Raw genomic sequence first — 16,069 nt, 5'->3', positions numbered from 1 at the left:
AAGAACAGAAAACAATTTTAAATGTAACTGGAAAACAATGTACAGACAGAACTGGAGAGATATTCTAAGATCAATTAAGAAATATTTTGCATGATTATTAATTATGACAATTCTGTAGAATACAAAAAATATATATGTTTTATAGAATTATTTGTTCATCTTAGACCCAACTCAAGGCCGAGAATTAGTGTTATAAGTCTTTCTGCTTCATAGCCGTGCTTAGTCAAAATAAGATCATCATCATATTATAGAAACTTGAGTTTTGTCAACTTGCTGCGTTTCGACACCTCGTGTCATAAAAGAAAAACAGAAAAGGCTGTTTCTCTGGTTTCATAGCGCATGCATGAGTAACGCGTATTTTATCGGCGTGCATGTAAACAACCAGGATTCACACCAGGAGCGGGAGCAGTGCGTGTGAGGTGTGTGGGAATGGTTTTCTGTGTGCATGTGTCAGTTTGCTTTCAGTTGCCAGCGTTGTTTTAGTTGCACGTAGAAAATAACAAACTTGCATGTGCAAAAGACGCCAAATGTGAATGCCCCCTAATGTAAATAATACAATTGCATAAAATAAATTGTATCTCAAAGTTTTCTGGGGCACAGATGATTTTTACTGGAGTATTTTTTGTTTTGTTTTGTTTTGTTTTGTTTTGTTTTGTTTTGTTTTGTTTTTGCACTGTTTTTCCGCCCCCAACAATATGCCGTCCTGGGCAATCGCCCATATAGCCCATGCTTAAATTAGCCACTGCTTGTAGTAAAAATCCCCAAACCTTTTGAATTAGTGGCTAATTCACTTAAATTTATACAATCTCATTTGTGTTATTTAGTAGGATTTGCTCATTCCCCAATGACAGTTGGGTTTATAGGCGGGGTTGGATGCCACACCTCCTTTTTAAAATCATTCATTTTCATATGACTTCGTACAAATTAGTCACTACAAAACATGAAAACAGTTATGTTCCCTTGTGAGATCAGTCTGACAAATCCTTATTAATACCAATTATTTATATTTCTGGGTCTCCTTGCTCACTTTGGCAGCCATGTTGCCACAGTAGTTAGCTTAATCAGGGAAATGTCTCGTACTCTTTCATTTGTAGTATGGTCCCCCAAAAAATCTTTACTCAAAGAACTATATGATACTTTCCTCTACCCTCCAACCAAATGAGAATCAGGAGTAAATGGAGCAGGAAGGAATAACCGATTAAACAGAATTGTAGTTAGAGTACTGAGGGTTATTGTATAGTTACTGTAAGCTTCAGCAACAGAGACATGTTTAAGATATCATTATTGTAGAGGAGAAAATCCATTTGAGCTCATTTGTGTTCAGGTTTCGATGCATTATACTCATCATGTAAGCTTCATGTGCATTTGTGCGAGTCTGTATGTGATGATTAGGCTGCAGTGTGGGCTGAGCGTGAGATAAGTTATCAAGGGCACTAATCAGGATGCAGGTATGCAGTGTGCTTAGTATAGGCTAGGTTATGCGCCTTGAGCTGGATTTTGGGAGGATTATGTCACTGTTTAACAGGCTAATGTAGTGTGAGGAGTTGTGTCTATAATGTTAACCTGGCACGCACGACAAGCCACAAGTCTGTGATCAAATTAGGAATATGCACAAGTTTGCAGGTTTGGCAACAGTTGTCCTCACAAATACACTAAACTACTACAGAACTTTAAGGATGTCTGAAGTGGAAGGATGAGGCTAAAACCAATGTAATTAAAACAACTGACACACCAAATGAAAACTAAAGTGTGTGCTCAAAAAAAAAACATTTCTAGGCAGTCCAAAACAATTAATGAGTGACCTTTATATTCTCCAGTTGCTTTAATCTGAAGTACAGCAGTTTTGTGCAGATGACGTTGATAGATTACTGCATGAAACTGGCATAAACAAAAAGGGTTTTCCATTTCCTAATTCTCTTGAAAAACAATGGTTTATTTCTTCTAGAATTATGGTTTAATAAATCAAGAATGAAGCAGGGTAAAACTGAACTGGGAAATTCAATTAGATCTATCTTGGTTGAATAAATATTTATATACATCTGTGCGAGGTTGATACCAGCACATATTGTTAGTGTACTGACTGAACTAATAACGTTCATTTAGAATAATTTTAAAATCTGATGCTTAATTGAGGGATTTGTGAATGTTTTAATGCCTAAGGGGATAGTTCACACAAAAAATCATTATTAACTTAAGAAAAAGCAGAACTGGGATGAAATGAAGGCAGAATTTTATTTTACAAAACTAAAATGTATTTATTTATTCATTTAAATGACCTGTACTTTTGAAAAAAAAAACAATAACCAAAATATTTAAACGTTTTGCATCAAAATGTTAACACTATTGTAGCTTTGCTTTATATTTAATAATTATAATATGTTTAAAAAATAAGTAAGACTGCATTGCTCTGTCAGAGTTGAGGTTGAGCTGGTGAGATAATGAGGACATGCCTTCACAATCCAATCATCTTTAGACTTAACTAAATGAAGTCACTTGGGATTGAAGGTACAAGACACGTGGAACTGTCATGAAACGATGAGAAGGTAAAACTCACACAAAAAATGACACATTATAAGATTGTATGCATGCTTATAACAACTGTCATTAAATGTTATTTGCTTAATTCATTGTCAAATATTAATTATGCTTTAAATGCAAAGATTGTTTGAAACATGTTTTTGTTGGGACAACCTGACATCATCAAATGTCTTTGTCTTTGTCATGACAACTTGACATTAGCAAGACAGCAACAACCGATCAGATTAATGGCCTCCTGACATTTATGTTTATGACAGATTTATGACATGTTATGTTGTCTTGTAATGTCAAAATTCATGACAGTAAACACCAGGTTATGGTCAATATATTTATCATAACCATTAATTTAAGTTGTCATAAAGATAAAGACATCTCAAACAATGTCATCTTGCCATTTAAAATGGCATAACTGTAAATATGACCCAAAAATGACAGTGATGTCAGTCAGAAAATGACAATATTGTCAGTGATAAAAGCAAATTTTCTTTCATTTCATGATTATAACGGTTTCGTGATTTGAACACCCCCTTCAAGTAAAGTGTTACCAAACAATCTCTTATTAGAAAAGGCAATACAATATGTCTTTGAAAGTCTAACAGTTACAGTTCTGTTTTCCACTCTTTCTACAGAGGATCATTGACCTTGCCACTATCAGCCTTTCCCTCTTCAGATATAGTATTTCTCATCTGTTCCAGACAAATAGATATGTTTACCTGGTCTGACACATTACAACACATACAAATACAACCTTAAGTACTAACCCTCTATTGCTTCATGCTGTACTGGCAAGAAGAGCAGTGGGAATACAGGAACATGGGATTATCCCAGATTGTGCTTAATCATTTACCACAGTGAGGCCACAACCATATGGTGAAAGTCAGCGTTCAACTGCATTACTTTTTATGTCTTTGCAACCATGACATATATTGAACTTTTTGAGATCCATGCACTTCCATTCGTCATTGTATACGGAAGTAGTTGGTGATGCTAACTAGTAGCTAACCAATGTTAGAGTCTTTATGAAATCCAAACTAACTAAAATCAATTACATTTTACTTCAGTTAATCCACAGAACAAAATGGTGTGTCTTGGTAATCTTTCATCAAAATCTGAAAATGTGCTCTGGAACAGCATTCACTCTCTTATTATCAGTTTGACAGCTTGTGAAGAATATCATCATGACTAGGGCTGCACAATATATTATTTCAGCATCAATATCACAATGTGATCATATATCGTATTATAATTGTATTATAATTTATTATTTGCATGTGTTTCTCATGCCTGGGATTGTATAATGATTTAAAATCATTTACGCATAAGAAATTGTACCATTTGTCATGTTTGTTAACAATTAATTTTATTGAATTGTTTTTATCATTGAATTACTTTACTTGAATGTTAGACTTGGAAAACAATAATACACTTTTAATTTTAATTGTATCTTTTTTATTTATAGAGTGTTAATTAGATTTTATGTAGACACACTCTTTAAAGAAACAAGACTAAAGTCTCTCAAAGTTTTTTTCTGTTCTACTTGTTTCATCTAAAATAGTATTAGGTACATTGTCAGAGCTAAGTTATTTTACTTAAAACAAAAACTCACTATTTACTCATCCTCAAGTTGTTTCAAACCTTTTCTTTCTTCTGTTGAACACAATCTTAAACCTGAAAACATTCCACTTACTTGGAAAAACAGATATGTTAGTCAATGGTTACAGGTTTCCAGCTTTCCTCAAAATAACTTAATTTGTGTTAAACAAAAGTTAGAAACAAACAGGTTTTGAACATGTAAAGGATGAGTAAATGATTTTTATTTTTACAGTGAACTATCGTTCCCCAGAGATGGGTTGCGGCTGGAAGGGCATCCGACCGCTGTGTAAAAATGTGCTGGATAAGTTGGCGGTTCATTTCCACTGTGGCGACCCCAGATTAATAAAGGGACTAAGCCAACAAGAAAATGAATGAGCTATCGCTTTAACTGTACTTAAAAAGTGAATAAACCCATTGCAACTTGAAACTATAAAGTTGACTTAACTTCTTTTCATAGTTAAACACAGTTAATTTTCCATTATTTGTTCTTTATTTTTTATTAAGAGTGCAAAACAAACAACATACAGTAAACACAGAATACATGAACAGCAATAGAACAGAAATGGAAATAACAGGAAAGTGTGAAAATAAACAGCAGACAATCAGATTATTATTGTTACTATTTAAATAGTATTTATCATAATAATAATGATAAAGTTGGTGATGATAAAAATAATATTCAATATACAGTGCATCCGGGAAATATTCATAGGGCTCTATTTTGACAATCTAGGTGCAAAGTCCAAAGCGCAGGGTGCAAAAACATTAAGGGCATTTCAGAATTCACTTTTGCTATTTTAACCATAGAAAAAACTGCTTTGTGCCGTGGCACATGGTCTAGGAGGCTTGAGTTTATTCTCTTATTGAGTTATAGGTGTGTTTTGAGAATAAACCAATCAGAGTCTCATCTTCCAACATTTAAATGGAAGACTTTGTACGTAAGTGGAAAAACTGAGTGCTTCACTTGCGAGAAAATAATTTATTAAAAAATAAAAAAACTGAAAAATCACATGTACAGAAGAATTCACAGCCTTTGCCATGAAGCTCTAAATTAAGCTCAGGTACATTTTGTTTCCACTGATCATTCCTGAAAAGTTTCAGCAGCTTAATTGGAGTTCATCTGTGGTAAAATCAGTTGAGTAGACATGATTTGAAAAGCCTGTCTATATAAAGTCCCAAGGTTGACAGTGCATGTCAAAGCACAAACCAAGCATGCAGACAAAGGAATTGTCTGTAAACCTTAGAGATAGGATTGTCTCGAGGCACAAGGCTGGGGAAGGCTACAGAAAAATGTCTGCTGCTCTGAAAGTTCCATTGAGCACAGTGACCTCCATTATCCATAAGTGGAAGATGTTTTAAACCACCAGGACTCTTCCTAGAGCTGGCCAGCCATCTAAGTTGAGTGATCGGGGGAGAAGGGCCCTAGGGAGGTGATCAATAACCCGATGGTCACTCTATCTGAGCTCCAGTGTTCGTCTGTTGAGAGAGGAGAACCTTATAGAGAGTCAACCATCTCTGCAGCAATCCACCAATCAGGCCTGTATGGCAGAGTGGCCAGACCGAAGCCACTCCACGCCTGGAATTTGCCAAAAGGCATTTGAAGGACTCTCAGACTATAAGAAATAAAATTCTCTAGTCTGATGAGACTAAAATTTAACTCTTTGAAGTGAATGCCAGTCGTTACACAGCCATATCACCCTGCAGCCCAAGACCGGTTACTCACTGAAGCTAAGCAGGGCTGAGCCTGGTTAGTACCTGGATGGGAGACCACTAGGGAACACTAGGTTGCTGTTGGAAGTGGTGTTAGCTAGGCCAGCAGGGGGCGCTCAACCCGTGGTCTGTGTGAGTCCTAATGCCCCAGTAAAAGTGAAGGGGACACTATACTGTCAGTGGGCGCCGTCTTTCGGATGAGACGTTAAACCGAGGTCCTGACTCTCTGCGGTCATTAAAAATCCCATGGCACTTCTCGTGAAAGAGCAGGGGTGTAACCCCGGTGTCCTGGCCAAAGTCCCTCTATCGGCCCTTACGATCATGGCCTCCCAATCATCCCCTTCCACCGAATTGGCTCGATCACTGTCTCTCCACTCCACCTATAGCTGGTGTGTGGTGAGCGCACTGGCGCCGTTGTCCTGTGGCTGCCGTCGCATCATCCAAGTGGATGCTGCACACTGGTGGTGATGTGGAGAGACCCCCCTCATGATTGTGAAGCGCTTTGGGTGTATGGCCATACACAATAAATGCGCTATATAAATACACATTACATTACATTACATTACATTACATTACGTTTGGAGAAAACCAGGCACCACTCATCACCAGGCTAAAACCATCCCTACAGTGAAGCATGGTGGTGGCAGCATCATGCTGTGGGGATGTTTTTCAGCAGCAGGAACTGGAAGACTAGTCAGGATAGAGGAAAAGAGGAATGCAGCAATGTACAGACATCCTGAATAAAAACCTGCTTCAGAGTGCTCTTGACCTCAGACTGGGGAGACGGTTCATCATCCAGCAGGACAAAGACTCAAAGCACACCACCAAAAAAATCAATGGAGTGGTCACAACAACACACAACAACTCAGTGACAGTCTTTAAGTGGCCCAGCCAGAGCCCAGACCTAAATCCTATTGAACATATTTGAAGGAATCTGAAAATGGCTGTACACTGTCGCTTCCCATCCAACCTGATAGAGCTTGAGAGGTACTACAAAGAGGAATGAGCAAAAACTCCCAAAAAAAGACCTGAGGCTTTAATTGCTGCTAAAGGTGCATAGGCAAAGTATTGAGCAAAGGCTGTGAATACTTATGTACATGTGATTTTTAAGGTTTTTGATTTGTAATAAATTTGCAACAGTTTCAAAAAATCTTTTCACATTGTCATTATGGGGTATTGTGTGTAGAATTTTAAAGAAATAAATTTATTCAATGGAATAAGGCTGTAACATAAAACAAATGGGATAACTCACTTTCTTAAGTTACAGTGTTCATCTGATATAACAACAAAGAATAAAAGTTGGAGGATTAAGAAATAAACTAATGGATCACAACGCTACCAGTTCATACACACTTCTGATCCCAAATGATCTCCTGTGATGCATCTGTCTAACAAATTACAGCACCATAGTTTCGCCGAGGCTAATTTTAGTAGCACAAAAACCTGAGCTGAACTCCGTGAAGACAATGAATGGGTCATGACAACAACTGCCATCAGATTGGCAGCTGTGTTGACAGCCAGTTCTGGCTCTTTGGCTCAAGTGGCAGCTCTTAAACTTCATGCGTTTGTGTCAACTGCTTACATGTAATATCATACCTTGTATCTCATTATCCCAACTAGATCTATATGATTCTTAATAACCTCAAATACTGATAGTCCTCAAAACATTTTCAAAACTCCTGATGGGAACACCTCCAGGCCTTCAATATACTGTAGCAGGCGGGATAAAAAGCATAATGGAGACAGGTTAACTTGAAACCAACCTTTAGCAAGGCAGCTTTAAATTACAAAGGCTTATAATATTTCAGTGGAGATGAGTAGAAGGGGTGGTTATTCATTCAACGGGACCGTTCACTATATCTCCAGCCTGCCAGGTGTTGTGCACCACACAGTACTGCAAGCCTGGTATTATTAGACAGCTTATCAATATAATTATGAGAGTTTCTTTTTTAATGCAGGATGACTTCATATTGATGGTCAGGCAAAACAATATGCATGCGTTTGTCTATGGCGCTGAAGGACAAGGTTAAAGACGTGTTGTGTCTGTTGAAATTTTAAACCGACCAATAAGTGTTCGATTACACTGCGGAAGACTATAGAAAGTGTAGATAAATCATCCATTTAGCATAACGGTCAAACAAAGTAAACAAAATGTGAGCCAGAAACATTTAAGTCATTCCAGGCAGAATTGCTTTCCTTTAATTATAATTTATGTCCACTATTAAAAAAAATGTTATAGAAGAAAAACTAGATATCCTACTCTAATTATCACACTCAAGTACTTATGAATACAATTTGTTTTCTATGTTAAGCTGCTTTGACACAATCTACATTGTAAAAGCGCTCTATAAACAAACGTGAATTGAATTGAGTAAAGAAGGGAAACAAAACTGCACAGAAACTTTACAAATTATAACAATGTGTTCCATAATAAAACTTAAAGATAATAATACCTGTTTATTTGTCTCAATCATATTGTCTGATCCTATTTTTTGTGAGAAATAATGAGATAATGAGATACTATCAAGTGACCTTATGTCGTAAAATGATAAAGGAAGGGGAAATGACCTACCATGCATCCTACCAAGTGTCTGATAAGGGTCTGAGGTTAGAGTTAAGGCAGACACCAGGTTTAATTGATTTAGATTAGAACCGGTGGTTTTATATTCTGCACATTAGAGTTGTATCCAATAATTCTTAGTATTGGGACTCAATATTTCCATGACTATTCTGTATTAGCTAGTACAATAAGGATTTTTGTATTATTATTTTTTAATGCAAAACATTTTTAATCTGCTTAAAAAAAAACTTACCTTTCTAAAAAAAAGTCTTATAGTAAAATTAGTAGTTATACATTAGTTATATAGTAAACTTTAGCTCCCATGGAACATTTTCAATCCATAAAAGACTATTCAATGCAGAAAACGTTTTTTAGATTATGAAAATGTTGATTGCACTCGAAAAAAAAATGGTGCTTTGATGTCCCTTCCCATCCGAAGGCTGCTTTCCAACCAACCCAACACCCCCCCTCCCAAAAAAATTTATTATTAAAAATAAAAACTCTCAATTATAAAAAAATATATGTATATACAGCTAAAATAATTATCTTAGTAGAAAGAAAACCGCATTTATCATTTAAAATGCATTTACAGTTGAGTTCCCCCTCCCCTTCCCCAGAGTGGTTCGGTCCACAGCGTGCTTTGTACGTGCTGCGTGTGTGGCTGCGGCTGAGTTAATGCTGAATTTCAGTAAGTAGGGGATTTTATTCACCTTAAATACAGCGATTCTCCTCAATGTAGTTAATACAGACTCGTTCATAAATTAGTTGCGACAAAAATGCTGATTACCAATGTAATTGTCCATGAATCTGCTGTATTAGCGATTAAAATTACTTATATAGTTAACAATAGCTTGTTGCTAACGCTAAAGCCGTTTCCCATGCATTGTTTCATTTGTGACGACTTGGCATAATGTTAACTTAACATTAACGACCACAATTAATTAGCATATTGTTTAGCTGTGTATTTGCTAAATGAGCACTGCTACACTGAGCCCACTAACCCCATTGTATTTTTTGTGTAATCAGTTTCTATTCTGTTTTAAGTTACTCAATTAATTTGAAATTAAAATGTTAACCTTTTTTAATTCTTTGTTTTTATTGTTGTGATTATTTTTTATATTAGTTTTGTATTCTTTATGTAAAGCACTTTGAATTACCATTGTGTATATAATGTGCTACAGTATAAATAAACGTGCCTTTCAGTGTCATGTATAGGATAAAAAAACAGCTAAACATTAAGTACAAAAAGTTTACATATTAAGCAGTTTGGCTTTCAGAATGAGTGCTTAAATAGTAATGTCACAAAATCAATCACAGGCAAAGGAGAAAGAAATGATTGAGGAACAGGCAGATGTACAGTGTCAGGTAAGGGTGTTGTACTTTATTGAAGGGATAATGACAATTCTTTTGGGGGGTGAACAATTGTTTTAATGTTTTCGGAGTTGTGGCTGTTTAGCAGATTTCACAGGATCACAGATTTACAATATGATCAGTCATTTTAACGTTTATAAAGTTAGTTATTATGAGTATGGAAAATGTCTTTTCCTGGATTTATTCTGCTTCAGGAGTCAGACTGTTGACTGTAAACAACACAACAAACAATGCAATAAATAGTTTTGAGGAAAAATTTGCTTTGTCATTGAACCTGAGAAAAACTTTGAGAATAATCATAATGACATAGTCTCCATGCTATATAATAATGATGATAAAACCATTTTTAACTGCGGGGACATATCTTTAATAGTACAATTCGGCAGTATTATTTGTGTCCCCTTCAAAAAAATGCTCGAAAGAAATTTTTTATTTATTGCCCCCTCCCTTTACTGTTAAATCAGATTTACACCCATGGCTGCAACCCCCGTACACCCTCATTAACACACATTTAACTTATTTATTTCACCTATACAACATGTTGTTGGACTGTGGGGGAAACCAGAGCACCCTGAGAAAATCCACACAAACACAGGGAGAAACTCCACACAGAAATGTCAACTGACCCAAAGCCGAGACTCAAACCAGCGACCTTCTTGCTGTGACGACAGTGTCATTTCCCAACTTATTTAACCCAAGCTAATTTACAATTAATGTATTACATTTTAATAAAGTCTAATATATAATAAATAAATAAAAAACAAAATCCACGAATCCCCGCTGTCAATAGATGGCTACACCACTACGATTAATCCCTGTAATTGGAAAGAGAGTCAGAAAAAGTTAAATGTGATCTCGTGTCAGGACACAGGAGTGGGTCCTGAGCTCTTACCTCTTTCCACTTCAGCAGCCTGATGCTCATCTTCAGCGCTTCCAGCGATGTCTTCGCCTTGGAGGTGTCCACCGTCACTGCTCTCCTCTTTTTGGCCACCTTGCCCCCGTCCTCTTTGCCACGATGCTCACATTTCTCATCCGTCTGCCTCTGACACGACTCAACATGACCGTTTGCCGCTGTTTTGCTCTTTAAAAGTCTACCCGTCCCTTTAATGTGAAGGTTTTGCTCGTTGCTCACACGATTCTGTCCTTTCTCCTGTGAACAGTCAGACTTCCGCGGCGCCACATCTGACAGATGTTTGCCATTCACCTGTTTCTCATGCCCGTCTGCTTTACCTCGGCTTTTACTTCGACTTCTCCCGTTGATGCTGCTTCTGGAGAGGTCCCTCCGAGCCCGAGGAAGAGCCGTGAAGGAGACGTCAGCAGGGACTGAAGAGGCCGGGGACAAATGCTCCTCTTCGGCCGCGGCCTCGGTCTCCACTGCCTTCATCTGCTGGAGCTCAATCTTCACTCTCTCGTAGTGATCGCTCATAGTGTTAATTAATACTCGGCTGATTTGTTATCTCATCTAGGTTGCTGAATATGTTAGATTGATACACTAGCTCGAGGTGCAAACATTCCCAAACTAAAGCATAAAACTAGTAAAGCGGTTTATAAAATAGCCAAATATGGAGTCTGATAAAGTAGCATCAAGACGAGTCGACTCCATGGTTAGATTACATCTCAGCATTATAAAAGCTTTATGAGCGCTGACAGATAGCACATCACTAACAATGTGCCGAGTGTTTTTGATGGCGATCTAACGGGACAGGAGTGGCTCCGGGCACAAGAGCTGTCCAGCTTGCGATTTTGCAGAGAGAGAGGCTCTTAATCGCCTATTAAAACAACACTAACGCTGCATATAAACACGTTCGTGCTTAATTCATCCCATTCTCTACGAAAATACTCAACTAACGGCACACATTGTGGCATTGATATATGAAAAGGGGGAGCGGGGCATGGCTGGGCGCATCAGCGCATTCCCCCTGTCAGTTTCGGTCAGTTCTAAAGTGCCGGTGAGGGGCATCGACTGCTCTCGCGCCTTTAAACAAACGCCGCATCGCTAAACGAAGGCATCGCGTGCTTCCAGTTTACCTGCTGTTTCCCAAGACGTGGTTTAGTTAATGCAGGCGGACAGATAAGGTGATGACCAGCGATCACACCAGAAGTTAAGCTCCCGTGTGCTGCTGTCGCGGCTGGTGTTTTGGTCCTGTTGACAACGCAACGCAACCGACGGAAGCCGTCGAGGCACATGACAGCAACATATTGCGGTCAAGCTATACGCGAAGCGAAAAATCAGTGAGCGGGATGATTGTGTAAACACATTAAATAGTAGTAACGTTAGTAATAAAAAGGTATTTATATGTAATAATAAAATATGAATAAAATATATTGTTCAATGGGCCTAGGCGACGCAGTGACGCAGTAGGTAGTGCTGTTGCCTCACAGCAAGAAGAACGCTGGTTCGAGCCTCGGTTTCTGTGTGGAGTTTGCATGTTCTCCCTTCGTTCGCGTGGGTTTCCTTCGGGTGCTCCGGTTTCCCTTACAAGTCCAAAGACATGCAATACAGGTGAATTGGGTAAGCCAAAATATCCCAAGTGCACGAGTGTGAATGAGTGTGTATGGATGTTTCCCAGAGATGGGTTGCAGCTTGAAGGGCATAGACTGCGTAAAACATGTGCTGGATAAGTTGGCGGTTCATTCCACTGTGGTGACCCTGGATTAATAAAGGAACTAAGCTGAAATGAATAAATGGGCCTATTATATCATTTTCTTTTATTTCTATTAGGGGAGCGTGGGACACAAATGCGGGGTTAAATGTAACACAGAGTTTTAAGGTATTTGCTCAAAGTTAACCATGTCATGCTTCCAAGGTTTTCACCACAGTGTCAGCAGACATCTTCCTGCCTGCCAATTATTGAAAGATTTCGGTGAAAGTTGGATGAGAAACACAGGAGAAAACCATTTTTGAAGCATGAAAGTATTTTTTATTATACTCGATATTTTTATTTTTCAAAAAAATTATCTACGAAAAAATGAACGTAAAATCTTATATTGTGGTGGTTACCATTTTCTAGGCTAAAAGATTAAATCATTTTGAAAGATGTAAGAAACACACAGTGACTGCTACCCAGATTTTAGGAAAACATGAGACAGTGAGGTTGGTTGTTACAGGGTGTTACAATTAAGCCACACACTGTTGGACACCTATTTTACAAACAAAATAATTGTTTGAATTTGGAGTGTAATGTTGAGAACTTATTATTATTATTATTTTTATAGAAAACATTGTTTTAATAGAATTGTTTTTATTGCTAATAATGCAACTAAATGCATTGTATAATAATGGATAAATGGATAATAAAACAAATAGATTGAAATGTGTTATCCAATAAATAAACATACAGTGCTGTGTAGAATAAAAAAGTAATTCAGATTCAGATTCAATTTATTTGTCACTACACTTTCGTATAGCGAGATTGGACCCCCCAGACCATACACAAAACATCACAAACAACTTTTCAGGGGAGACAGATCTTAGGAGGTAGCATTTAGAAACGAAGAAAGATACATTTGGACAGTTAGGCTAAAAAACACCCCCTCAGCTTGCCCTTGATTAGGACAAAGTGAAAAAAGGGAGAAAAACAGCCCTATCTTAGCATAAGCACACCGGCAAGACACAACATAGACAGAGGGGATGGGAACAGGGGTAATGGAAAACAGTCCCTTGAGTGCGGGCAGCCAACTGGTCCAGCAGCCATTTCCGGCGCAAGTCACAGCCCCGCCCACACCCCACGTGGGTAAAAGCACACAAATGAGCCAATTACTGAGTAAATATATAAATATAGCTACTATTTGAAGTAAACTGAATTTAAATTAATTGTGTAAAATCTGCCTTTATATGCACGTGTTACAACTAACACCCTGTCTGTTACAACTTGCCCAGCAGGTAAAGTAAATAGTAACATTTTTACTCTTTGCATTTTTGGCAATACTGCACTGTACGGCAATACTGTCCGGCGATCATAATTCCAGTGCTCATTTGTAGGAGAGGCTTGTGAATTATTGGTAAAAAACGATGGTTTGTCTAACCCCATTACTTTGTTTATTTATTTGTTTAATTTGGCCCTTACATTGTAGCAACCAGAAATATGATGGAATAATAACATGGAATAAGCAATTATTGAACTACGGCCCTTTTAGCATTGTGAAATTGAGTAAAAAAAAAAAAAACTTGTTCAAAATTAACATAACATATAGCCTCATGAGTTTAAACAATTTGTCTATTTTTAAGATCTGTAAGAGGACAAACGTAGGTAAGATAAGAAATTGTTTATATTTAACATGTTTTCCATCGTGAACTGAACAAATGTAAATTCCACCACATCTCAATATACAGATTTTATTTTAAAAATTAAATAAATTATGCTAGCCAAACATTGCCCAAGATATTTTTTTTCTATCTAGTTTAAACAATCTTTTCACAAAAAAATACAGTAATTATACATTTGTCAATGAAATAAATAGTCTCTTAGGACCAAATGCTGAACTGTACACCTGTCACACTCTTGACACTTTAAATTAATTTGGTTAAGAGTTTATAAGAAAATTTTTACACTGAATTTTTATATTAAATAGAGCATGAACTCATAAATTGTTTTTCCACTTTTAATGTGTGATAAGAACTTTTAAAGTTTTCTTTTTTTTTTTTTTAAATGTGTGTGGTGATGGAAATGGCAGTGGTGGAAATCACATTTCAACAGTTTATTGTGAAAAAATGAAAATTAGCTTTCATCTATAGAAAACACTCTTATTTACCTTAATTTTGTTTGGTTTTTAAAAACATCTTTGCAAGTACAACATGTTTGGAAATGACGTAGAATAAATGTATTTCCTTATCAAGCAATATTTACCTTGATTTTTCTTCAAGTGTTGTTAAAAATAATTTCCTCTATCTTAACCATGTTCTCAGATGGCACAATTTGTTTTCATAGAAACCACCTAAATAATCTTTCACACAAACTTTTTAAAACGACATTACAGTGTTGTGGTGGAAATGACACTGATACTGTGCCACAGCTATATCTTGCATAAAAAATAATATTGATAATAGTCTCACTTGATAATAGTCTCACATTAATAACTATAAAATATTTAAATTATTTTACTAGTGCTTAATTAAGATACATTAATAGCTACCAGATAAATAATATTTTAAAATGTTATTTTCATTATTAAAGTTTAAAACTCTGGGAAGTGAAAACAGTGATTTTGACACCTAAAAGGAGGTTGAATAATATGAAAAAAATATATAATAGGTATACATTTTTTTAAGTAGGTTTTATTGTTAGTTTGACAATGAAAGGGAAATTTGAACAAAATTATGTATATTTTGGATATATGATCAGAGAAAATAGAAGTGCCCATAGTTAAATTATATATATATATATATATATATATATATATTAATGTGCCCTCAATGCCCCTGTGATGCAGCAGAGGGAGCACTTGTGTCAAAATAGAAAAGCTCTGCTATCACAACACTCCCTGTAATTTTGTGCAGTATACAGTGACTTGAATACAGACTCAACTGCACAGATGAATAGGGAGAGATAACTCTAGGTGCATGTTTGAGGAGTGCGTCAGCAGATCAGCAAACGTTCAGTTAAAACCTCATTTGGCATGTAACTGGGGGCTTGTTATCACATAGGTTGTCAAAAAAACTTTTTTGTAAAATTGTTTTGTGAATAATTTAAAATGATACATTTAGGCCAGCGATGCTCAAATATAGGGCCCGAGGGCCAAAGTTTATGGTTGATCTATGGTAAGCTATGATGTTTAGTGTATTCAGCATATAACTTCACTGTGTAATAAATGTGATTGTTTATGTTTTTATTGCGTTGAGTTATAATTTTAAGAAAGTTATACTGCATTAGTTATGGTTTAAAGTAATGTTTCTATTTATTTTGATTATTAAATAGATTAGGAAATATAGCAACTTTATTGTAATAAAGTTTGGTATATTTACCTTCGGCCCACAGCTCTCAATGGTATGTTTTTTAGCCCTTCATACGAAAAATATGGGCACCCCTGATTTAGGCTATATTTTCAATGTATAATCCATATATTATAGGCCTAGTCTACACAGAAGAACAGGTTGCGTCCCATGTAATTAATTGGGACTATAAGGAAGTGGTGCAGCTTTTATTATGCTAAATGTAGTGTTTGAAAGATTTGTCGGTTGTTCCTAAAGCACACGGAACTTTGCTCCATAAGAATTGCATCAGAGGTTGAAGAGAGCAACGCAAATAAAGCATGTCATCAGGACACGAGAAGTGAAGAATTCCGCCATAGCTCCTCTTT

The 16,069-nt window shown here is 36.6% G+C and overlaps 1 protein-coding gene across 4 annotated transcripts in view; it reads right to left on the bottom strand.

Moving 5' to 3' along the window:
• Positions 1–11,933, bottom strand: part of ttll11 (tubulin tyrosine ligase-like family, member 11) — a 55,445-nt gene extending 43,512 nt beyond the window's left edge. For 2 of the 4 annotated variants that reach the window (XM_087252095.1, XM_087252096.1), the window contains exon 1: positions 10,665–11,933. In XM_087252095.1, coding sequence (XP_087108221.1) covers positions 10,665–11,198 — 534 coding nt within the window. In that variant the 5' untranslated portion in view covers positions 11,199–11,933. 4 annotated transcript variants of the gene reach the window in all.
• Between the last annotated feature and the right edge of the window lie 4,136 nt (positions 11,934–16,069).

The sequence above is a fragment of the Danio rerio genome, chromosome 5 (genome assembly GCF_052040795.2).
Source record: "Danio rerio strain M-AB ecotype USA chromosome 5, GRCz13ab, whole genome shotgun sequence".
NCBI classification, from domain to species: Eukaryota; Metazoa; Chordata; class Actinopteri; order Cypriniformes; family Danionidae; genus Danio; species Danio rerio.
This window is presented reverse-complemented; position numbering and strand designations above follow the sequence as displayed.